At 27.0% G+C, this 24,538-nt stretch overlaps 6 protein-coding genes across 6 annotated transcripts; 5 read left to right on the top strand and 1 right to left on the bottom strand.

Moving 5' to 3' along the window:
* Positions 1–1,847: 1,847 nt before the first annotated feature.
* Positions 1,848–2,813, top strand: OCT59_025188 (uncharacterized protein; the record flags this gene model as incomplete). Its single annotated transcript, XM_066136691.1, has 4 exons — positions 1,848–2,219; positions 2,374–2,555; positions 2,630–2,724; positions 2,797–2,813. 4 exons carry the CDS (start codon positions 1,848–1,850, stop codon positions 2,811–2,813), a joined length of 666 nt encoding a protein of 221 aa, XP_065991919.1.
* A 1,713-nt stretch (positions 2,814–4,526) lies between these two features.
* On the bottom strand, positions 4,527–6,396 carry OCT59_025187 (uncharacterized protein; the record flags this gene model as incomplete). Its single annotated transcript, XM_066136682.1, has 7 exons — positions 4,527–4,695; positions 4,774–4,984; positions 5,071–5,545; positions 5,624–5,940; positions 6,013–6,064; positions 6,134–6,232; positions 6,319–6,396. 7 exons carry the CDS (start codon positions 6,394–6,396, stop codon positions 4,527–4,529), a joined length of 1,401 nt encoding a protein of 466 aa, XP_065991918.1.
* Positions 6,397–9,092: 2,696 nt separating this feature from the next.
* On the top strand, positions 9,093–11,331 carry OCT59_025186 (uncharacterized protein; the record flags this gene model as incomplete). Its single annotated transcript, XM_066136676.1, has 10 exons — positions 9,093–9,305; positions 9,373–9,433; positions 9,502–9,590; positions 9,674–9,874; positions 9,948–10,263; positions 10,393–10,442; positions 10,520–10,600; positions 10,723–10,994; positions 11,084–11,136; positions 11,207–11,331. The coding sequence occupies 10 exons, from the start codon at positions 9,093–9,095 to the stop codon at positions 11,329–11,331; spliced, it is 1,461 nt and encodes a 486-aa protein (XP_065991917.1).
* A 2,619-nt stretch (positions 11,332–13,950) lies between these two features.
* Positions 13,951–15,814, top strand: OCT59_025185 (uncharacterized protein; the record flags this gene model as incomplete). Its single annotated transcript, XM_066136669.1, has 6 exons — positions 13,951–14,028; positions 14,105–14,203; positions 14,279–14,330; positions 14,426–14,733; positions 14,817–15,568; positions 15,640–15,814. The coding sequence occupies 6 exons, from the start codon at positions 13,951–13,953 to the stop codon at positions 15,812–15,814; spliced, it is 1,464 nt and encodes a 487-aa protein (XP_065991916.1).
* Positions 15,815–18,592: 2,778 nt separating this feature from the next.
* On the top strand, positions 18,593–18,811 carry OCT59_025184 (uncharacterized protein; the record flags this gene model as incomplete). The annotated part of the gene is made up of 1 exon (XM_066136662.1): positions 18,593–18,811. One exon carries the CDS (start codon positions 18,593–18,595, stop codon positions 18,809–18,811), a length of 219 nt encoding a protein of 72 aa, XP_065991915.1.
* A 3,860-nt stretch (positions 18,812–22,671) lies between these two features.
* Positions 22,672–24,325, top strand: OCT59_025183 (uncharacterized protein). Its single transcript, XM_066136654.1, has 2 exons — positions 22,672–22,788; positions 22,878–24,325. The coding sequence occupies exons 1-2, from the start codon at positions 22,754–22,756 to the stop codon at positions 24,202–24,204; spliced, it is 1,362 nt and encodes a 453-aa protein (XP_065991914.1). The 5' UTR covers positions 22,672–22,753; the 3' UTR covers positions 24,205–24,325.
* The last annotated feature ends 213 nt before the right edge of the window (positions 24,326–24,538 follow it).

Below are 24,538 nucleotides of genomic sequence, written 5' to 3'. Positions count from 1 at the left end.
AAATATGATAAGAAAAAATGTTGCGCAATGTTTTTTCTTTAAACTAATTAGAAAAATGTTGCGCAAACATTTTTTCTAATTAAATATGATAAGAAAAAACGTTTTGCAACGTTTTTTCTTTAAACTAATTAGAAAAACATTGCGCAAACGTTTTTTTTAATAAATATACTTAGAAAAAACGTTGCGCAACATTTTTTCTTTAAATTAATTAAAAAAACGTTGCGCAAACATTTTTTTTATAATAATATGTTAAAAAAAACGTTATGCAACGTTTTTTTATTTAATAATTAAATAATCGCAACGGTTTTAATATAAACCATTGCGAAAATATTTATCAGTCCGGTTCAGTCCCAACCCGTTTTTTCAGTCCAGGTTAGATTTATAATCCGAAACCGGACCGGACTGGACCAAATATTTTGGTCCGGGTTGAAGCATCAACCCAGACTGGACCAATCTGAATTTTCGGTCTGGGTTGTCGGATTAGGACCAATCCGATTATAGCTTTAATATGGACGCATCCTGTTAGAATAAATCCAAAGAAGACGCCATTTACGTCTAAAGGAACAAAGTCTTGTTATTATTTGTCAATTTGTGATATTATTCAGAATATATTAAATAATCCGTCACTCTACAATACATTATACTTCGGACCGGAAATAGAATTTGAAGAAAAAAAGGAATATTGGCATGGGGATCTTTGGGCTGAATCACCATTGTTTGGCCAAGAAAAAATAGCCATCAATGGAGGTACTTTCGATTTATTATTATTGTAAATGAAATAAATGTATGTAACTTATCTTATACTTCTTTGGTATTTAGAAATTTATTGACCAAGTGAATTTGTTTTATATATAGAAAATGGTAATCGAAGATTTGGACGAATACGATCAATAATATTGGTTAATGATGAACTTCGGGTAAAAATACAATGTATAACGAATTACCAAACAATTTTCACTCTAATTCTCGATCAATTACGAAGGAATCGCAATTGTGAATGGTAGATCAATATTTAAAAGAAGGTAGTATTATTGCAAATACTTATGAGATCATTAGAAAAGTTAATATTATGATTATTCGTGAAACAAATACTACTGATGGAATTTTTATTAAAGAAATTTTATACAAAAGTAATAGTTATTTGAAAATGCGAAATGTGACGCTAGATTACAAGCATCCAGGCGAATATTTTGTTCTAAGTTTACCACCACTACAATATAGGAATCTACGAGTTTTGAAGATATTTATTGATATCTACTATAATGACTTCGGTACCTATTGAAATGTTTACCATTCCTTAAGTGGAGTTTATGTTCAATTGGGAAATATGCCATTTGATATAAGAAAACTTTGTTCGCAACCATTTTGTTTTAGGTTTTGTTCCCTTCGGTGGTTGTTTTGAGGATTTCATTCGTCCTTTCATTAAAGATATGAAGCGGTTGGAAAAAGGAACATTGATGAACATCCAAGGAATAGATTGCTGGATCATAGCTAGCCTTGGATGCGTTACTGCAGACCTACCCCAAGAAAACGATTTAGCAGGTGTAAAATGCCATGGTGCGATAAGGGGGTGTAGAATATGTCTGGTCACTAAAGAAAACTTGACAGATCTTATATTAGATATTGCCAGTGTATCCCGTTATCACCATATTACTGACTCCCAATTCAAAAAGATCTTCACAGCTTCAACTCTTAGGCAACAAAACAATATTGCAAAGGAATACGGTTTACAAACTTGATTGCCAATTCTTGATCAACTTCAACGTGAATGACACTTGCAGTCACCACAAGATATTTATCACATAATAGCCGGGCAAACATTAAAACTACTAAAAGTAACAATTTCCATGTTATCTCCAGAAGGTGAAAGAAATTTTATTAGTGTCTGGAAATCATTCGAATACCCTCGTCAATGGTCAAAGCTTCCAAATCCTATTAGTCATATCGAAACTTTTATGATGTCTGATCGACTTCGATTGGGAATGGTAAAGCCATTTATTTTAAATAGATCGCTGACCATTAATTGTTTAAAGCCACAAGAAATAGAAAAACTACAAGAGCAAACAAACATGAATCGCAATCAAGTAATTTCTAATATTATCAAGTGCTGGGCAACTGTAGCTAAATATTCCCAGTTGGCATTTAAGATTTCGTTAACAAAGAATGACTATATAGAGCTTGAAAATTATTTGAATAAAGAACGAAAAGCATTGATTGAGGTAAAATTTATAGTTGTTACAAAAAAAAAAATATTATAAATTTCAATTTTATTAGGCCTTTGAAACTGAAAAAGAATAAATTCCTTACATTTGGGTAATTTGGATTTAGTTCTACTAACTATGACTATGTTATACTTATTTATACTTATTACAGTTATCCAATGAATTCATGGATCTCCCTAACCTTCACGCTAATTACCATTTATTGCGACATGCAAGAACATTCAGTACTCTTACAAATACGGCAGTCGGAATAAAAGAAATGGTCCATCGTATCTTTAAAAACATAGTTCCACATACAAATTTCAAGAATATTGAATTAGACTTATTAAAACGGTATACAACTAAACCTTACAATCTATTCGGTATTTTGTAGATGGTGGAATTGATCCTTGAAATTTACGATCTAGTGTTGAATTTATGAACTTATCTCAAAATTCTGATAGCTTATTCAAAGATTGGTTTATTATGGAAAATTCAGAAATGAATAACGAAAAACTAGAAGGTAATATTAATTTCTTTATATAGTTAAAGTATATACATTCTAACATTTTTTATTAGTATGTTTACAATCTAGTGAGTTTCGGAATATAGTATTAAGAAAGCCAGCATCAATTCGCAACACGAATATTGGAATTAATACAATTTCGTTTCATTCTGATTTGGCTCTTGCATATAAAAGTTTTGGATATCACGCATCATTGATTAATAAGGCTTGTAATTTTTACGAATATGTATCTTACATCCAAGTTGTGCAAAATGTCAAAATCCAATGTCATTTGAATAAGGGCGATATAGTGACGATTAAAGAGGTTGATTATGGGGAAAGTTATGCGGTTATCAAAGGTATTTTTAAACACCAGAACAATGATGGATATTATTATCCATTTATTTATGTCGATTGGTTTGAAGATACCTATAAGAAACACAACAAATTGGATTGTCCAATCTTCGTCCTTCGTCACGATGATTATTATTGCAAGATATTTCCATTGACGGTCATAAATAAAGTTCAGAAGGCGTATTTTGTACATGATTGTAACGCAAGATGCAAGGAATCTGATCATTTTCTGGAAAATAATCATTATTTAAAAAACGAATTTTTTTTCGCAGCTGTTTAATTAATACAGGTAATAGTATAATAATAAATAATGAGATAATTTTTTGTTTATTTCGTACCATGATCAAATTAACACTTAAGTTCGTTCATTTTTTATATTTTAAATTTGTTATACTTTCGGAGAACATTAATTATTTAATATTACTTATAGAATATATATTTACAATGCGAAGAATACATGAATTTACTTTACATTTAACGTATATTTACTACAACTTTATTACATAGCACCTTTGTATTATCTATATGTTTACTTTAAATTAGCAATATATTTACTTTTACATTTCCTATATAGTTGCTTCATAACTACTGTATCACTTCTATACATTTGTCTATATTAAATATTTAATATCGCGTTGAAAATAACATAAAGTAGCCGTACGCCTACTATGTAAGTGGTGGCAATATGGATACTACAAAGCCCCGATTTCATGGGTTTCAGTAAAGAATTTAACTAATTTTAATAAGTCACGTGGGGTGCGCACATGCGCACAAATTTTAAACCCATAATAATAATAATAATAATAATAATATATAATATATAATATAGTATAATATATATGAATGAATATGAATATGAATTATGATATGGTTAGAATGATCGGCATTCACAAAGTGAAATCATGATAGACCTGGCGCAGATGCATTATGCATTGCACAATTTAAAATTATCAGTTATTTATACGGGCTAATCTAAACGTCTCGAATTTTTGAAGAGAGATACTGTATAAAGCCAAATGTAATTAGACTAATTCGATAGAAAAAGAAGAAACAGTCCATGTGTTTATTGACAATACAAATAATTAGATATTGAAAACAGTTTGAAGAACTATTATTCTGGTTTATGCCAATCATATAGTTTCTATACCAAGTTTGTAAGTCTTTATTAAAGACAATAAAGAAATAAAATAAAAAAAAATTCCGTGTATATTAAATTGCATTAAATTAACTGCGCCTCAAAATTCTCCATGAACAAATTATAAAAGTTAAAATCAGTTAAGCAAGCTTGTTACATATAGAATAAGCATAAACATGAATAAAGATATACTATAGATGCAGAATAAATGATGTATAGATGCGGAATAAATGATATATAGATGCAGAATAAAAAATATACAGATGCGGAATAAAAATATATAGATAGTTACAGAATGAAAAAATTAAAATTAACATAAATAATATTTAATTCATTTAGCCCTCTTCTCGAAAATGATTCCATTATTACTTGGGAGTGCTACAGGACCTAACCTGAATTTATCCTCAATTTTACCACTTTCTGTACGGATATTATAATTTAAAATAGCATTATGCATAAAAAATTTAATTTCATTTATAGCAAGAAATCTTCCAGGGCACCTAAATAATTTATGATATTTAATTAGATTGATATTTTATATTTGTTTCAAAAATAATTAAGTTGAATATTATTCTTACATATGTTTACCACCTCCAAATGTCAGGAAATTTCTACCAACTTTTGATGCTGGAACGTTATGTCTATGTGGTTCAAATGATGTTGGATTTGGACCTTGTAGTGATTCATCATGATAAGTATCGTAAGAATAAATATCAACTACATGACCTTTTGGTACTTGCAATCCATTAGAAAATGTGTGATTTTTTAATACCCAATGTGGAAGTGCAGCTACATCTCCGGTAAATCTTAATGATTCTCTAATAAAACTATCTAAATTTTTCATTTTTCTTTAAGTGATTCAAATGGAAGTATACCATTTTCATCAGTCTTTTTATGAATTTCCAATTGTTCTTCATACAATTCTTGCATATACTCAGGTCGAGATGCTAAATCCACAACAACATTTGCACAAGCTCTTGATGTTGAATGAATTGAAGCAAAAATAAATATGCTTAAATTACTTGCCAATGCAGTATAATTAATATTATTGGGGTCAAAACTTTTTTGTTCCATAAAATCTTGAAGTAAATCAGTAGGTCGCTTCCATGAATCACCATATTTTTGTTTCTCTCTTAAACGCTTATCAACTTGATGTTTAACATGTTTAATAAGCGTATTTACATGTCTAGTTACCGGATTATACAACCCTAATCTTATTGGAATACGTTTAACAAAATCTTGAAGACCCGGAAAAATTAAATCAAAAATTGGAGGAATTAAAAAAAATACTGCTATATCTTTTGTAAATTCCGCGAAAGTGCTTATAACATCATCATATTCTGATTCCTCCTAAGAAATAAAAAATCAGAAAGAAAATTTTAAAATTTTAACATATTTTTTTAAACAAAATCTCACAATATTACTTACTTCACCAATAAAAACATTTGCGATAGAAGCTGAAATAATTTTTGTTATCGCAGAATAAATATTATAAATTACTTTTTGATCATTACAATCACCAATGTGTTTTTGAGTGGCCAAATAAAGTGATTTTTGTATGCGTTCAGTATATAAATTCAATTTATTTGAAATAGATGATCCTCTAATCATTTTTCCATAAGATCTTAGATCGCCAAAATTATCAATACTCGTATACATGACATCACCAGGTATCATTTTTCTAAACAGTACCCCAAAATCAAACACGTCACTTCTTGAGAGTACTTCATGCGTATATTCTTTTCCTATAAGTATGGTATAATATTAATTCCGCATCACTGAAATGTTAAATCAAAAAATACGGATAACTACTTTACCAACAAACGTAATTGTTCGACCCCATATATATAAACTAAACATTTCACCATACTAATACAGTAATTTAAAAAAAAGTTTATATTAATGAAGTAAATAAATTTAATGCGCTATTTTACCAACCTCTTTTCTGCATTGACCAAGGAATTTTTCACAATTAAACGTATATCTAAACGTATGTCCAATAATTGGAATTTTATAACGAACGAGTGGTGGCATATTCTAATGAAAAGAAAATTTTTTTAAGAAAAGGAGCGTTTCCAGTAAAATTTTATTTATAGTAATATTAGTATTAGTTAATATATTACCAATTTTGGATCACGCGGATGCTTTAAAATATAGAGCGTTGTCAATAAAATAAATCCTAAAACAATGGTTTGAAACATTTGAAAAAAAGATTGATTAAAAGCTTGTTTTAAAAAAAAAACAAAGGGTAAAAAAGCCAAAATTTAAATTTATAATTTTTGGATACTTTCCATGATATATATTGTATAAAGATCGATGCAATATGATTTCAATTTTGCAGTCTATCATTCGGCACAATTAGGCCTTGCCAATTTAAAAGTTCGTTTAACATGATCCCCCAAATTTTATGAATTATTAAATTGATGGAAATATTATATTCCGGATACGGAATATTTCATGGTGCAGCCGTGAAAATCATGATATTGCATGTGAATAATCATAGTAATTTATTTGAATTATTTAAACGGGACCGAACATGGGTTTAAAAGTAAAGATCATATATTTAATATTGTACTGAGAAAAAAAATTAATATTTTAATACATTCACATATGTATTTAGTTAAATAAGAAAAAAAAAAAAGAATTTTCGTTAAGTGTTATGGCAAGTAGTGCTTCGATTCGTTTACGGATTGATCCCGGATTGTCAGATTTCGGATAACTTAAAATATATCCGAAACCAGTGATCGGAATTTAACAATTAAAGGCTTGTTCCGATAGTAGCATTGCGCATATAATGGTAGGACCGAAATGATTTTCATTAAATAATAATTTTGAAGCACTAATGAAACATGAAACATTCCTAATTTGCCGATCATTGCCGATCATTAAATTTATACGCGGTAAATAATAAATTTTAATAAATAGATATATGAAATTTATTAAAACAAATTAAAATAAAAGTAAAAATATTAAATCCAAAAAGATTTTTACAGAAAATGTGTTAAAATATAAATAACGTGTAAAAAAATACAAAATGAATTAAAATAAACCCACTATGACGTATCACTAAATCTTGACGCGTCCATCTCTAAATTATCACCTCCTTGATTTTGTTGTTTTATTTCTATTGTCAGGCACCGTCTACTAAATTGAACCATATAAAACTGTAAATAAACATTTTATGTTAAAATTTTGTATGTTAATAAATACAGTAGATAAATTTAATACGTACAATCACATTTTCTTAATTTTTTGAAATTTTTACATGCATATCTTTTTGATGCGTTATGAAGAAATTCAAAATTACATTAATTTCCTTATCACCAACCACGAAAAGAGCTGGGAAGGGCGGAAGATTTTTAAAGAAATATGAGCTTAAGTAATTAGTTAAATCTGTTACGGGTGTCTTTTATCAAGTGTTTTACATATTTAAACAGATGATTATTTACTATTTATTTATGTATAAGTTTTCAAAATTTATATAATTTTGAAAACAAAATGAAAATGTAATAATATTTTTTAATAAATTGAAATAACTCCTTGAATATTATTACTTTTTAGTTAATTGTTTTGATAACTCAAGCGATAAAAATGATGATACTATACATTTTGTCCCAATGGAAAAATAAATCATTTCGGAATCTCCGTATTGAGAGGATCATTCTGATACGATGATTATCTCCTTGATATTTAAAACACATCAAATAATTCGATAGATTTTTTTGTGCCGAAATGATGATCATATCCTGGAATGCATTAGATCATTAACAATCAAAATTTGTACGTTTTTATGGGTTAGTTAGTGCATTTTTATGGTTTAGATTTTGCATTTTAATCTAACCATAATCCAAATTGGGAAAAAAAGGTCTCAGATAATTTTATATATATGTTAAAAAGTATAGCAAAACTAGGAACCCATTAATAAAAATAAAAGTATAGCAAAACTAACGTTTTTTAGATTTTTTTTTGATTGAAAAGGAAATAATTTCCCATTTTTGATTTACCCTTTTCTCTTTTCGTAAAAATCTTTTATTTTTTTGTTAAAAAAAAAAATCAACAAAAATTTATAAAAATAAAAAAGGAAATGGTTTTCCTTTTTTGATTGATCTTTTTCTCTTTTTATAAAAAAAACACTTTTTTTCGTTGAAAAAAATTCAAAAAAATAATTTATAAAAATAAAAAAGGAAATGGCCTTCCTTTTTTGATTTATCTTTTTCTCTTTTTTTTCATAAAAAACGCTTTTTTCGTTGAAAAAAAACCAATAAAAAATAATTTATAAAAATAAAAAAGGAAATGGCCTTCCTTTTTTGATTGATCTTTTTCTCTTTTCATAAAAAAAACATTTTTTTCGTTGAAAAAATAAAAAAAATAAAATATTTATAAAAATAAAAAAGGAAATGGACTTCCTTTTTTGATTTATTTTTTCTCTTTTCTAAAAATTTTGAAATAAAAATTCAAAAAAGTATTTATGATTTATTTAATCGTCCTTATTGTTTTATAATGCAATGAAATAAATCAAATAGCAGCTCCCCTGCTAATAAATCAATTTCTTGATTTAATATACTAATAAAATTCCTGTCGATCGGTAACGTTTAGTTTACCCCGTATAAATAATTTTTGAATGGATAATTAGATCGGACAATTTGATCGGCAGATTTTAAAAATTAGATTTTCAATTAAATTTTCTTTTAAAAAATTAAAAAATTTATATGATGCATTTCTTTTTCCGGTTTTTATTTTTTGAAACGTGTGTAATACCGTATTAAGTGATGTACCACGCATGAGTTGCATATGCTATATCATTATATCATTACAAATTTATACTGATATCCCCGATTTTTTAATATAAATAGCTCTGGTTCTCATATGAATCACGAATTAACTATAAGAACAAAAAATGTTTGCTTTAATATTTTTCGCTATTACATTTGGTTTTATTATTAATTTCATTCGTAAATTTAATAAAAAACCTGAAGGTCTTGAGAATATTCCATATATTTCATTTATTTCTTTATTAAAAATATTGTGGGCTTATTTCCAACAAAAAAATTACGATGAAGTTGAAGATTTAGTTCAAGAACTTATAGGAGGTCATCATGATATTTATTTGGTAATGTCACATGATACGCTAATTTTTCTCTTATTTACAATTATATAATTATATTTACTTTTATTAGAGTCAGTTCGGCATTGTTCTCAACAATCCTGAATACGCTAAAATTTTATTAACTGAATCAGGTGATTTGTTTTTTTTAATGTTGAAACATAACAAAAACTTTCCTTTAAATAATTAAATTACTTTTTAGAGGATGTTGCTATCAAGTACTATTCAAAAACTGATAATGTTTTTTTTGATAAATTTTTCGGATGTGGTTTATCATTAACTAATGGAGACGTGCGTAATCTCGACTTCGATTTTTATAACTTAATTTTGTTGATTCCTAAGTAAAATCGTTAATACTTAAGTAAAATTAACAGAAATGGAGATCTACTAGAAAATTAGCGGATTCTGCATTAAATCTTGCTTCACATCAATATCCAGAGGTTGTTGGTGAAATTACAATGGATCTTTTTACTTTCATGAACCCAAATTTAAATCGACCAATTAATATAATCGAACCTATGCGACGTATTTCAATTGAAGCATTGGGAAAATTTGCCTTTGGATATAAGTTTGGGGTAAGGGTTGGAAAATATTTTTGTATATTTTTTTTATAATTATTATTTAACTTATTAAAAAAAATTATTTTAGTGTTTAGAGTCTCAAGAAGTTCCTCGTCTCATAAGTGTTTATGAATATATTGTTTCAGTTCTTGGATCTCCTTTCCGTCGTGTATTTCCATGGATAAGTGAATTACCTTTAGAATCTAACAAAAAATACTTGGATGCTATTAAAGAATTTGATGGATTCATTAATGATATTATAGAGACGAAAAGAAATGAGATGAAGAAAGATTCTTATAATGGTCATGATTTATTAACGAGCATGATAAAACAAGGAGAAATTAATATTGATAAACATCAATTGAGAGATGAGATAGCGACCTTTTTTACTGCAGGACATGACAGTAAGTAATTTAAAACTGCGCGTTATCTGTTATAGTGCGTATTAGGACATAAAGTTTTTCGGGAACAGAAAATTATATCCATGAATTACGAAGATCTTTATTTAAAACTTTTTAAAAAATTTTTTTTAGCCACTACAACGGCATTGAGTGTTTCGCTTTATTTTCTTGCAAAATATCCAGTAAGTAGTAGAATTTGCGGTTGATTTTTCAAAATTTACATCTTTTTATTAATCTTTTTGTAATTCAAAATGAATAGGAAATGCAAGAAAAAGCACGAGCAGAAGTAATCCGTATTCTTGGTAACGAACCAATTATACCAAGTTTAGATCAATTAAAGGTACTATTAAATCATTACAATCATTTATTTGTTCCCACATTTCACGATTTTATTGTATTTCATCCAAAATCATATATATTAATTATATACTGTATGTCTGTATATAACTATATATATATTAGGAATTGAAATATGTCAATGCAATTATTAAAGAAACTTTACGAACCCATCCACCGACACCAATATTAACTGTTAGAAGATTAAAGAAGCCAATTAAGGTTGGCTCCTACATTTTACCAATAAACTCTACATGTATGATAAATACTTGGAAAATTCATCGTGATCCAAAATATTGGGAAAATCCTAATCAATACAACCCTGAAAGATTCTTATCAAGTGACGAAAAAAGAGACAAATTTGCTTGGATTCCTTTTTCTGCTGGTCCAAGAAATTGGTATATATAGCAAATACTTTTTTTTTTACAAATATAAAATAATTTTATCATATTTTAAATTTTAAATTTTTCTTAAAACATTTTTATAGTGTCGGACAAAATCTCACTTTATTACAACAAAGAGTTGTTCTTTCAATGTTCCGTAAGTAAAGTATATTTGTATTGTTTTATTTTGTTCATAGTTAAGTTATTTAATATCATTTCTATTAAAGTGCTCAGATATAAATGGGTCCTTCCTGAAAATAACGTTAACAAGGACAAAATATTATTAAGGTCTCATTTTTTACTAACTCCCATTGATATAAAACTTGTGTTTACTGAAAGAATTAATGAATAAGTTATTAGGATTATTCTCAGAGATGATAATTATGTATAATTTTGTAAAAATGAATCTAGTTATCCACTTGCCTCAACATACACAATTATCTTTGTTGAACCTTGATGCAATAACAATACTACTTTAAAGAGTCGAATTTGAAGAGCAATAATTTCATTTATTATTTATTTATTTTATTTATTTTAAATTTTCTTGTAATACTATCTATATTCGATTTACATAAATTTTATTATTATAATTGACTCTTTAAGAGTGAAAGGTCATTTTAACTTGAGTCTTCTATAAAAACTTAATTATAAGACAAATTTTGGGCAGTAGTTTACATTATGGCTTTGTTTACCTGAAGGCCAATTGAAATTAATTTAGTAGGACGTCTTTGACCCTTGAAACAATGTAAAAATTATTAAAATTATTAAAATAAATTTGGCTCAATTCTTCTTTTCAATAATCAAGGCCAATACTAATCGAAAAAAAATATGATAAGCCTTTTCGGTCATTAAACCATACATATTCTATTAATTTTTAGATATCTGATAAATGTTCCTTTGCTGAAAAAATGTCATTTTTAATGAATTACAACAATATTGGAAACAGTAATTAATATGTATTTTTATTAAGTCAACAAAAATTTATCTTCAATTTTCTCGAATTTTCTAAAGTATTATAATAATCGTGTTGTAACGGGCTTTAATTTTCTCAAAAAGTGGAGAATTTTTTTTGATTAGCGGGTTAGGTATTAGAGTCTAAAAAAAAGATCTGCAAATATCCAATCATGTGATTAATGAAATTTAATTATTGTACAGTACAGGGAGGCGATGTATTCAATCCGATGGATAATCTGATCAATCCGTAATCCGCATTTTTACGGATATACACAGTATGATCTCATTTATCTTTTATGTCTACTTTTTTCCTACATCCATTTTGGTCAAATGTCCTCACCAGGTTTCACGGCTTCCTACAAAATCAAGTTTCGTGAAATTTCCAGAAAAACGAAATATAACTAACACTTTGCAAGTTCATAGTAGGATTTAGCGGAAATGTAACTCGAAACGTATTCCATACACGGGCGAACGTATTAAATTAAATTATTATTATAGATTTACATGGTGCTTTTGTAGACCATACAGTTGGATTAACAGCAGAAAAAATATTTGATATGTAGACCAAATCAAACCATATCCCATTGGCCTAAATTAGATGTTCATCGTTGATATGATAGCCTTAAGGCATTATTAGAATGGGTCGATAATTTAGATGATTTGGAACATGGTAGAGTTTGGTCTACAACAGTTGCAATTTCTTCGATTTTAATATGAAATAAAGATATAATGTGAAAATTACGCACAATCCTAATGAGCATGTAATAATATCCCATGTTTACTAATGGGCGCCCGTGATTTTTCATAGAAATATCAGGTGTATTTCATTTTACAAAAGATCACTTACTCTAATGAAAACAGATATCATAATGTGCTTTTGAGACATTTTATAACTTTTAGTTACTGAAAAATCTGTTTTAAACTTGGATAAAGGAAAAATAATAAGACATAAGAAAAAATAGTAATAATTAAAATAACTATAAAATAGTCTACTTTTTTATCACGGGCGTTAGTTCAAAACGTGTCGCATGAATATCATGATTTTTACGGCGCAGCCGTGAAAATCATTGATAATCCACGATTGACTATGATAAATTATAATTAACAAAATGGAGACAAATTTAGATTGTAACACTAAAAATTTTAGCAAAATACCAAATCTATTTATTTTATAATATGACGAATTTAGAATGTCATCAATAAATAATAAATTTATGATAAACTATCTCTATTATATCTCCGATAAATTAAAATTACAATAATAATCAAATGGAGACAAATTTAGTTTGTAACACTAAAAATTTTACAAATCTATTTATTTTATAATATGACGATAATCTCTATTATATCTCCGATAAATTAAAATTACAATAATAATCAAATGGAGACAAATTTAGTTTGTAACACTAAAAATTTTACAAATCTATTTATTTTATAATATGACGATAAACTATCTCTATTATATCTCCGATAAATTATAATTAACAAAATGGAGACAAATTTAGTTTGTAACACTAAAAATTTTAGCAAAATACCAAATCTATTTATTTCATAATATGACGAATTTAGAATGTCATCAATAAATAATAAATTTATGATAAACTAGCTGTAGCCCGTCGCGCTGCGCCGGACGGATGAATAAGCCAATCAGCATTTAGATTTTGAGGAGTTGACATCTTTGTTCTCTCAGTGCTGCAGCGAAGGCGTGTTTTAGGTTTTTAATTTCTTTTTTACTATTTATTTTATTTTATTTCTATTTCATCTTTTTGCTTTACCTTCAACTTTGTAATTCTGGCCGGAATTATGTGATCGTTGGAAAATATTCCCTCTACTGTGTATCAACTAGCTCTAGATAATTTAATATAAATGAGATCATACTGTGTATCAACTAGCTCTAGATAATTTAATTTAAATGATGAAAATCTCTATCTATAAAAAGATAAAAAGTCAACAGCAATTAAAATAACCACAATTCTTAAACTTTGAATATACGAAATTGTTTTTTTTTCTCTTAAAAATGTATCAAGCGATCATTTTGGGATCCCTTCTGTTTATAACGCTTTACATTTTAAAGCGTAAGCGTGAACCAGAATTGGTAAGATAATTGATTTAAACAGAATTTTATCGCTTTTTCTCCTTTTTCTCAATTTTATTTTATTTTATTTTCTTAGACCATGCCGCCACTTGTTTCTTACAAATTCCCAATTATTGGCCATACTTTTGATTTTTTTTTAAATCCCGAAAAATTTCTTAAACAATGTAGAGAAGAAGTTCGTATATCAACGAATTTTTTTTTTTTTGGCGTAAAAATTCAATTAACGTTAATTATTAATTATATATAATAGTATGGTGATATCTTTTGTCTATATATATGGGGTCAAGTGAGAGTATTTGTTGGTATAGAGATTGCTCGTATTTTTTTTTGCATAAATATAAAATATTTTATATATTCTAATTTATAAATTCTTTTTAATTACTGCACAAACTTGTAGGAAAAGAACATTTTGGTGAAGTATATTCAAGAGATGATGTGTTTGATGTTTTAAAAGCATTCAACAAACGATTTCCGATAGATGTATTATGTCCAGATTTGCTGAAAGTTTCACCAGTTGCACCAAAAACACTTAAAGACACGATCTTTAGCAAATTAAAACTTTATTCTGATCGTATGCAAAAAAGGGTTTATTTATCAACTCAAAAACATTTTGGAGATTGTGATGAATCAAAAATTTTTTATAATCTATTTGAAATTGTAACAAAAATTATTTCTGATCCTATTGCAAATATTATTATTGGTGAAGTAAGTATAGATACTTTTTTTTTATGATACTAGTTAATTTTGAAAGAAAAAAAGTTTTAAAAGAAAATTACTTCTTTTTATAGGAGGAATCACAACATGAAGAAGTTTTAAATTCATTTGCAAACTTTATAATAGATAGCATGATATTTTTAACTATTCCACCATTTCTTGATATAATTTATCCAGGACTTCAAGAATATGTTAATCGTATTCAGATAAGATTAGGATTATATAATCCAGCAGTTAAACATCGAAAACCACTCCTTAAACATATAGAAAAGCAAGTATGTAAACGTTTACAAGAGAAAGAAAAATATGGTGACTCTTGGAAACGTCCTGATGATCATCTTCAAGATCTAATGGAAGAACATGATCCTAATAATATTAGTTGTCCGTATCTTTTAGACAGAATATATCTAATCATTTTTGCATCAATTCATACAACGGCAATAGCCATTACAAATGTTATTTTAAGTTTAGCATCAAGACCCGAGTACATGCAAGAATTATATGAAGAACAATTAAAAGTTCATAAAGAAACGAATGTAAATGGTATAATTCCATTTGAAGCTCTTAGTGATATGAAAAAATTAGATAGTTTTATTAGAGAAACATTAAGATTAAGTGTAAATGTTGCGGGAATTGACCATCTCGTAAAGAAAGATTATACGTTCTCTAATGGATTGCAAATACCAAAAAATTGTATAACTAGTATTTATATTGATGATGTTTATCGAGATGAACCAAAATCATTTGAACCATTCAGACATTTAGATATAAATGTAGCATCAAAAGTCACTAAAAATTTTTTGACATTTGGAAATGGTAAACACACGTGAGTATATTTATGTATATATGTATTGTAGTACAGTAAGTCAACAACTCAGTTATTATTAAATTATTTAGATGCCCTGGAAGACAACTTGCTGTAAATAATATTAAATTTTTTATGCATAACGTTATCTTAAAATATAATTTTCGTACAGTAAGTAGTAAAATTGAAGAAAGCAGAGGAACGGGTTTTACGGCATTACCAGTTGAAACAAGTACTGCTGGTGTGATTTTTGAAAAGAGGGTTTAAGTTAAATTTTATGCAAACTAAAATCCATTTTATTTTGCAAATTCTACTATGATACTTAACAAATTATCAATAATTTTTATTTATATATAAATTAATATATAAACTTCTTAATAAATTTTTAAAATTTTAGTTTTATGCACCAGAAAATTTCTGTAAAGCTCAAATTATTGCTTAATTTGAGATAAACTAAAATCCATTTTATTTTGCAAAATCTTCTATTATACTCAACAATAATTTTGTAAATAACAGATAATATTACTTGAGATTTATGTTATCACGTGATCATAAATGATCGACAAATTTACTATTTTCAGTTTTACTATCTACATGAAACTCTAGTTTAGATACCCTATATGTTAATTATGACTTTAGTTAAAACTTGTTGTATTTATATTCTTAATCAATGATTATTTTTATTTTTTTGTGATTTGATTTTTTCTATTTTTTTCTTAAAAGTTGATTTTGAGTTTTGGACGAAACTTCAAGCCATTCCAATGAATCTTGATGATCTTTATAACAACTTTTGCAAAGCTTATGATTGTGCTTGTTTTTACTTTTACAACCATAAATGTTGCAATATGAATTATAATCCAAAGAAGTGCAAGTAACGTGTTCACATCAGAATACAATCCGAATTTAAATAGCAATTACTACTTCAATTAATGCTTACTTTAAGTTGCTTTGGAAGTATTGTATATGTGATATAAATAGCGACTTTAATAAGAATATATCAATATCTTATATGGGAATCTCTTTTATTTGCATCAATAATATTTTGAACAAAATAAAATTATTTGCATTTTGTAAAAAATATCGTATTATAAGTATTATTAAATAGTAATTAATAAGTCAATACTATTAAATAATCTGATGCTCTCTTAAAATTTATTTATTGATACGTATTACTATTGCTTTATAATAAGTATCAAGTGTTTTAATTATTAATATCTTATTTGTCTAATTTATAAATTCATTATTATTGTCCAAGTGTTTATTTCTTTTTTTTTAGAGACGCGGATAAGTAAATGGTAATGATCTTTTATCGAATTTGTTGATGTAATCATTTAATTTCAAAAAATTTTTATGATTAACGAGAAATTCATTTTCTAATTTCAAGTATTCATTTTTTAAATCTGGCCTCACTTCTAGGTCAAGTTTGCTAAAACTAATTGTAGTTTTCAGATTATCAAAAAATCTTTCCAAAGATTTAATGGCGTTATAGAATTCAAATCTAAAATCGGATTTCATATGAAGTTCACAATTTTTGTCAATAATGTGTTTCTCAAGATTATCTTTATCAATTGATAATTTGTCATAACAAAGTCATGAAAGTGTTGCAGGTATTGGCATATAATTAACCGCAATACCCGTGACCATAACTATAATAAATCCAGTAAAATTGATTTTATATCTGTGATTTTTTAGCTATGCGATATGACAAATAAATATGTATAAAGTCTAATTACTATTTACTAGTAAGAAGTGAATTTATTAATTAATATGGTTTTTTACAGATTATGATGCTATTAATTGTTCAAAGAGACTAATGTCGATGATCAAATTTCGAAAATTCAAGTAATATCTTCTGTAATCAAATTGAAATCAATAATATTATTTCTATGTAAAATATCATCATTGTACTTATCTTGATTTTTTTCAATATAAGTTTTTATTTCATTTAAAAATATCGTAAAATCACCTTTTCCACCTTTACCGATTTTCATTAATGCATCAACAGAAACCTTGTCATTTGCACGAAATATTTGAAGCTCTGGATTAGGAAATAAAGAATAAACTTCATATACCCTAAGAGATGAATAATATAATCGTCGAGCTCTCCTCTGTACAGCTTCTTCATAGTTCCCAAATTTAGTATAAAATATATTAGAAATTCCTGTTCCTTTTCGATTTTATAATTTCATATTTTAAAAAAAAAAAAATTCTTTTGTTCTATCCTTGTTTCTTAATTACAAATTATCATACATTTGTTTACAACGCCCAAAGTTTCCTTTTTTTATTATAGTCCAAATTAATCATATTCGATGTAAATTAATTAATTATTATTATCTCTGATGGCCGATTCTCCCTTTAATAGATTAATTAAAAACTCTATTGGTATTTTATAGAAAATAATAAAAGTAAAGAAAGTGCTAGTCTCATCTCTTAAAATTTTTTTTTTTGATCTCACGTCAGAATTAATTCGCCAGAACTTTTTGCGCCATTGATCTGCTAAATCGGTTTCTCCATTTTCTAATATAATATTTCCATATTGACTTATAAAATCAAAATTTTTTTAGTTGTTCGATTTATTAAGTTGTAATAAGAAATAAATCCATAAATGTTAATATTAATTTCTTAATCTTCATATGATTGACCATTAATTTGGAAACATAAATTAGATCACGTGACAAATCGATTTCCGAGTCAACCCAGAGTCGACACTTTTTATCATTTTTTAGTAATGTTTTAATGAAACGTGATTCAAGTGATTTTAAGTTTGTTCAAAGATGCTAAACAAAGAATCAATTACCGTGTACATCCCCCGTTTCTATCAAAATTGAATTGGAAAACTTGATTTATCTTTTTTGTGTAACGTTTGCTTTTTACAGTTTAATAGTGTTTAATTATAAATAGTTTATATATATCGAGGTGAAAATTTTTTTTTTTTTTTCTTCTTTCTTTTTTTTTTATCAAAGGTATGATTCCTTTTTTCTAACTTTCTCGAAAATAAAAATTTTCATAATTCTTTGAAATTTTTTAAGTAACAATATACGCAAAATGAATTCAAATGAAAACGTCCCTAATAATCGGGGAACACGATCTTCAGAAATTAGACAGAATAGGAGAAAATATAGAAAATATCGAATTAAGGCTAAACTTAACGCAGATTTCAGCAATAAAGAAACATTAAACGATATTTCTAAACTCCCTCGCCAAATAATAGATGAAGATAAACTTATGATGAATGAGTTTTTCAATGGATTTCCTTCTGAATGAACAAATACGCTTCTAAAATAAATAATTTTTATTTTAGTAGGTAAGAAAATACTACAAACTAAGAAAAAAAAATTTCAATTTTCTTTTTTTTTTAATTTCTTAATTTCATTTATTATTTTTATTTATTCATGACAGTTTGATCTGATTATATTTCGGACTCGTAAATTAGCGCGTTTAAAAAATTACTGCGGTGTTTATATATTACCTTTTAAGAGTTGATTTTCAAAATTTATGGTTTAAAAAGTTATCTGTTATTATTTACACTAACTATTATAGTAACACCTCCCTAAGTGCACCCTGTACACTTTTGAGAGGATATGCATCCATGGATAGCTGAGATCAAGAAATCATACCGCGCATTTAAAGAAACTGCGTGCATTTATGAGGTGTACACTTAAGGAGGTGTTACTGTATTACAATTATATATATATATTTATTTATCATATTATTAGGAGAAAAATAAAGAATTAAATCCTCAATTTTCTATTGCGCGTTTACTATTGTATAACGTGCATTTATTGAATTGTGGCTTTAAACTATTAACTATTTATATTATGAACATTCCTTTTTAGTCTTTTTAAAAATGTAGAATTTCCATATTAAATTTTCCGTTTAGATTTTCCTTTTGTGGATTCAATCAAATATCTTGGTTATTGTACGAACCAAAATATAAGTATCCCGGCTATTCGGTACATCTATAATTTCGTCCAAAACCAAGAAATCCATGAAGTTTACAAGTGACAAACGGTATATTATTTTTACCGTCAGGAATATCAAATTTGGGAATAGAAATACGATCGTCCGAGGGAACCGTTTATATATATTTGATAACGAGATATTGTTTACATAAATAACAATGTAGGCAATACGAAGGTAACATCATTCGATTAAATCGTATAGAAAAAGTATTTGTATGAAATTCCTTGAAAAGTTAGGCATTTGTGCAGTACATTGTCATTCTCGTGCATATTTATTTTGTGTTCCCATCAGATAAGTAAGTTTCTATTAGATCTACCAAAAATTTTTTTTCTAAATGTGGGGTATCAGGCTTCGTGTAGAGTAGAGCGTGTGCATTCTACCTTTCTTTGTATGTAGTACTATACATAATCTAATCTACTTTTTCCTTAATTTTAATTTAGTAATATCCTTTTTTTTTTGTGCCTACGAAATTTTTCAATATTTATATTATGATGAAAGTTTGGCGGTTAGAATCCATAAATGATATAGGAATATTTAAAAAATCTCTTTTTTTTGCGGTAAAGTACAAAGTACAGCAAAGTAATTGTAACTGTTCTAAATTATCCTTAAAATTATGATCTTTATATCTGAAATATCACAGTTCTTAACAAGTTTGTCACAAATCTTCTCTAAACATCTAATAAATGATGCAAAATCATTTGCGGCTTATATATTCTGAATTAAGGTTACAAGCATATTTTTAGTTGATTTGGTGAAAATGAAATTAAAATTGGTTTCTTCAATTAATGTAAACAGTGTTCTGAATTGCAATATTTATTAACCAAAAAATAATACAAAAGGAATTCCGGAATTTTGTCCTCATTGTCCAGATAATGTCTGGATAATGTCTAAAATCTTTCACATTACGATACATTGTACATTTTCCGTACGCTTTCTAGACATACCGGATCGTTTAAAATTTCGAATTTTCGCTTCAGAAATCATGTGAATGGTACAAGTAATATTAAAAATCGTAGTTATTAATTATATCGTTTTTTATTAATTGGAAAATAAATAGAAGTACATAGTCACTTTATAGTAAGTCTTGCGTCTCTTAAATTTCACATTAATAGGTTACCTCTTTTCTTTCTTTTCAATTGTAAGAGATCTATTTTTAATAGATTTTTTTTAAAGGTATTGCAGCATATGCCGGCATTATGAAACCGATTATTAGAATTTAAATAATCTATTTGTGTAATTATCTTCCGGATGGGTTCATCATATTACTATTTGAATTATCGTTGATTTCTTTCTTCTTCGCTATTAAAGCGAATATTTACCATGACCTAACATATCGCAACTCATAAAGTAGGAGGATTTATATTTCATTATGGTTGGAAGGCGTAGATGATAATATATTTAATATCCTTAATAAATAGATATTAGTCTTATGAAATTTATTTCATCAAGAAATTAAAGTCACTTTGATCTGGGATTCCGGTGCCAGAAAAGAAAAAACAAATTAATAAAAAAAGCCAAATTTTTTTTTAAATATTCGAAAGTGAAAATTTACCTGCGATTCAGGAAACAGTCTTGGGGCCGGAGTCCTATAAGAAAAAAAATTAATAAAAAAAACTTTAAAATTTTCAAAAGAAAACTTGATGAAGTAATTTAATCTCAACAACACATAACAATTACCTCTACTATGGGTTTAATACCGATCATCTTACTGAATATTTCTAACTTGAAGGATAAAATACACCCTACCCTTTATAAATAAAATCTTTTCTTACTTATCGGAGAAAACTCGAACATATTCATATGCTATCACCACCACTTCAAGGCCTCGTCATTTTTGGCATCATGAAGATCATAAGTGTGTCAAATATCATCGGCATTTGCACCTGGGTGGGCTAGAAAGAAATTCTGATAATCCATCGTCATCAAATTTAGGGGTGGACTTCTGGTAATTCGTCATCAAATTCTTTTATAGGTGACAGAACTGATATCAGTAGAATATATCTGTCTGATTCCCGATATAAATCCGTTAGCTTTGATCAATTTATATCGTACTTTTTAAATTTATTCCACGAACCTAAATTATTAGAGACGATTTTTAATTATAAATATTCAACAAATCAATTTAGAGAGAGAGAAAAAAAATAATAATTACAATAATAAGCTACTTTAATATATACATATATATATATATTCTTCAAAATCTTTTTAATCCAGCTTCTCCATCATTATTCAATCTCTTTAATAAAAAAAAAGTCACATGTTAGAAATTAAACAGTTAAAAATATATATATCTGTACACAGATAGTCTTGATAAACTGAATCTCGGACAATTTGAACCGGAGTTGGGGGTTATTAATAAATTTATTCTTAATATATTGAATTTCTTGATATATATAAAATTTTTATTGATGGAATTTATGAGACCGGTTTATCAATATTGCCTGTGTATTTTCAAATAAAGAACAAAGTAAGATAACAAACCAAAGGATTTTTATACTGCGCTATCTCTAAGTCTTGAAATGTCTTTAATGTACCATTACAAATTCTAACTCGTTTTTTCCTAACATATAATATAGTTAATTATATGAAATTATAAATACTGAAAAGATTATTAATTACTTACAATAAGCATAAAAATCCTTTCCATTCTTTTTAACAATTCTCTTTCTTTCTCATTCAAATTTATAGACGGCAATGTATATATTACGTAAGACTGTAAGTGATAATCGTTATTTAACAAACATATGATCAAAATTTCGTAGTACGGATCGCTCATCTGCATCATCATTATCCGGAGTTTATCAGCCTCATCATTATCCAATTTTTCCTGCATATATGTTTTCTCCCCTGCTTCATATTCTATATTCGCAAATCAAGAAAACGCAAAGTCTTTTATTATTTAAAAAAAATTGAGAGACTGATCGTATTGGAATAGTGGTCATAATTTATTTATTTTTTTAAATTATAAAATGATATATAAGCAATAATTTCTTTTATTGAGAATTTTTATGCATTAAGAAACAATAGAAGGCTCAACCGTTAGAGTCTTTACCACAAGTGGTAAAGATCATTTTATTCAATATTAAATATCCTCTCCTGGAAACAATAAATATTTACTTATAAATAGATTTTGTAACCAGTGTGACCAGTGTGAGAACAACTTTTCACCTCACTCTCTCTCCATTTTTTTTAGTAGAGTAGGACCTTGTTCTCTAACAAAGATGAATGTTACCCTAGAAAATTATGCAAAAATTCTCGAAGATTCGGATGAATATAATGTAATTATAAAAATTGGTCAAGAACCAAATTTGAAAGAATTTAATGCACATTCTATAATTCTTAGAGCACAATCTCCATATTTTCATAGAGCTTTATCTACAGAATGGAGAAAAGAAGAAAATGGAAAAATTTTATTTGAGAAACCAAACGTATCACCAAAAATATTTGAATTTATTTTAAAATATCTTTATAGTGGGGATATTATTTCTCTTAATAATTTTAATTATTCAGAATTTACTGATATAATTATTGCAGCTGATGAATTTATTTTACATGATTTAGTTTCATATATTGAACAAAAACTTTTAATGTCATATAATACTTGGTCAAAAAAATGTTTTGTTCAAATTTATAAATGTGTATTAGAACAAGAATTTTGTAAAGAACTGCAAACTTTTTTTGAAGAAAGAATAAACGAAAAACCATCGACAATTTTGGAATCAGAAGATTTTACATTATTGGATGAAGAAATGATTATCAGATTTTTGAGACTTGAGGATCATTGTATGAATGAAATTGATGTTTGGAATAACGTAAGAACATGGGCAATTGCACAAAATCCTACAATCACTTTCGATGGAAATCCAAGAACTTGGACTGAAGAAAATTTTTTGAGTTTAAAAGAAACATTGAGCCAATGTATTAACTTTATTAAATTTCCATCGGTTACGTCGGAAGAATTTTATGCTCATGTAAAACCTTTTAGACAAATTTTTCCTCCGGATTTTTACGAAGACCTTTTATGGAAATATATCAATAATGATGAACCAAAACCGCATTCTTCAGATACAACAAAAGTAAAATCGTATAGTGATGTAGCGGCTCAGAACATTCAGAATATTCAAAACATTTGGAATACTCCGAATATTCGGCAGAACAGTTCGATACAGATTGATTCTGATATAATAGGAAATAATCATGCTGCTTTAATTTCTAGATGGATAAGAAGAACGATGAATAAATCTTGTCTTGGCTTTAATCTTATAATGAATAGTAGTATCGATGGATTTAGTTCTCAAATATTTGGCAGGAAATGTGATGAAATTCGTCCAACACTTGTAATTTTAACTGTAGAAGGTACTAATGAAATTCTCGGTGGATTTAATCCACTAAGATGGGGTTCAAGAGGGGAATGTTGGAAAGATACAAGAGATAGTTTTATATTTTCATTTCCTGATGGACAGGATCATACCAATCATAGATACAGTCGTGTAAATCCAGTATGTGAGAAGAAAGCTATCTATCGTAGTGGTTCAAATGGTCCAAATTTTGGTGGTGGTGATTTAACTTTGGGAAGACAAACCAGTTTAAAAAGAGATTGTATATGTGTTCAAACCAATTACTTGGTGCCGATTAGGGATGATTTTGAATACTTTAGAGCAAGTTCGTATGAAATATTTGAAGTTCTTATTTAATAATTTTTTTTTTCTTTGCGTAAATGTTATTTTATTATATACTTATTAAATTTGTAAGAATATATGTTATTATTTACTTATTGATTTTTTTTTTAATAAAAAATGAATAAAATCAGATCTTATATATTTGAATTATATTTATTATATTTGGCTAAGAGCTTCTTTTAAAAGATCGAGTCTCTTAATTGACACTATAACTTTCCATTTTGAATTATGTTCTAAAGTTGACAAAATTATTAAAAGTTAGATTATCATGAAATTTATAATAGAAATTATAGATATTATATTGATCAATATCTTTTTAGGGCCAGGTCAATAATTGATGGAAATCGCA

This window comes from Rhizophagus irregularis, chromosome 5, assembly GCF_026210795.1.
Source record: "Rhizophagus irregularis chromosome 5, complete sequence".
NCBI classification, from domain to species: domain Eukaryota; kingdom Fungi; phylum Glomeromycota; class Glomeromycetes; order Glomerales; family Glomeraceae; genus Rhizophagus; species Rhizophagus irregularis.
Note: the sequence above shows the minus strand (reverse complement) of the source record. Positions and strands in the feature narration are given on the sequence as shown.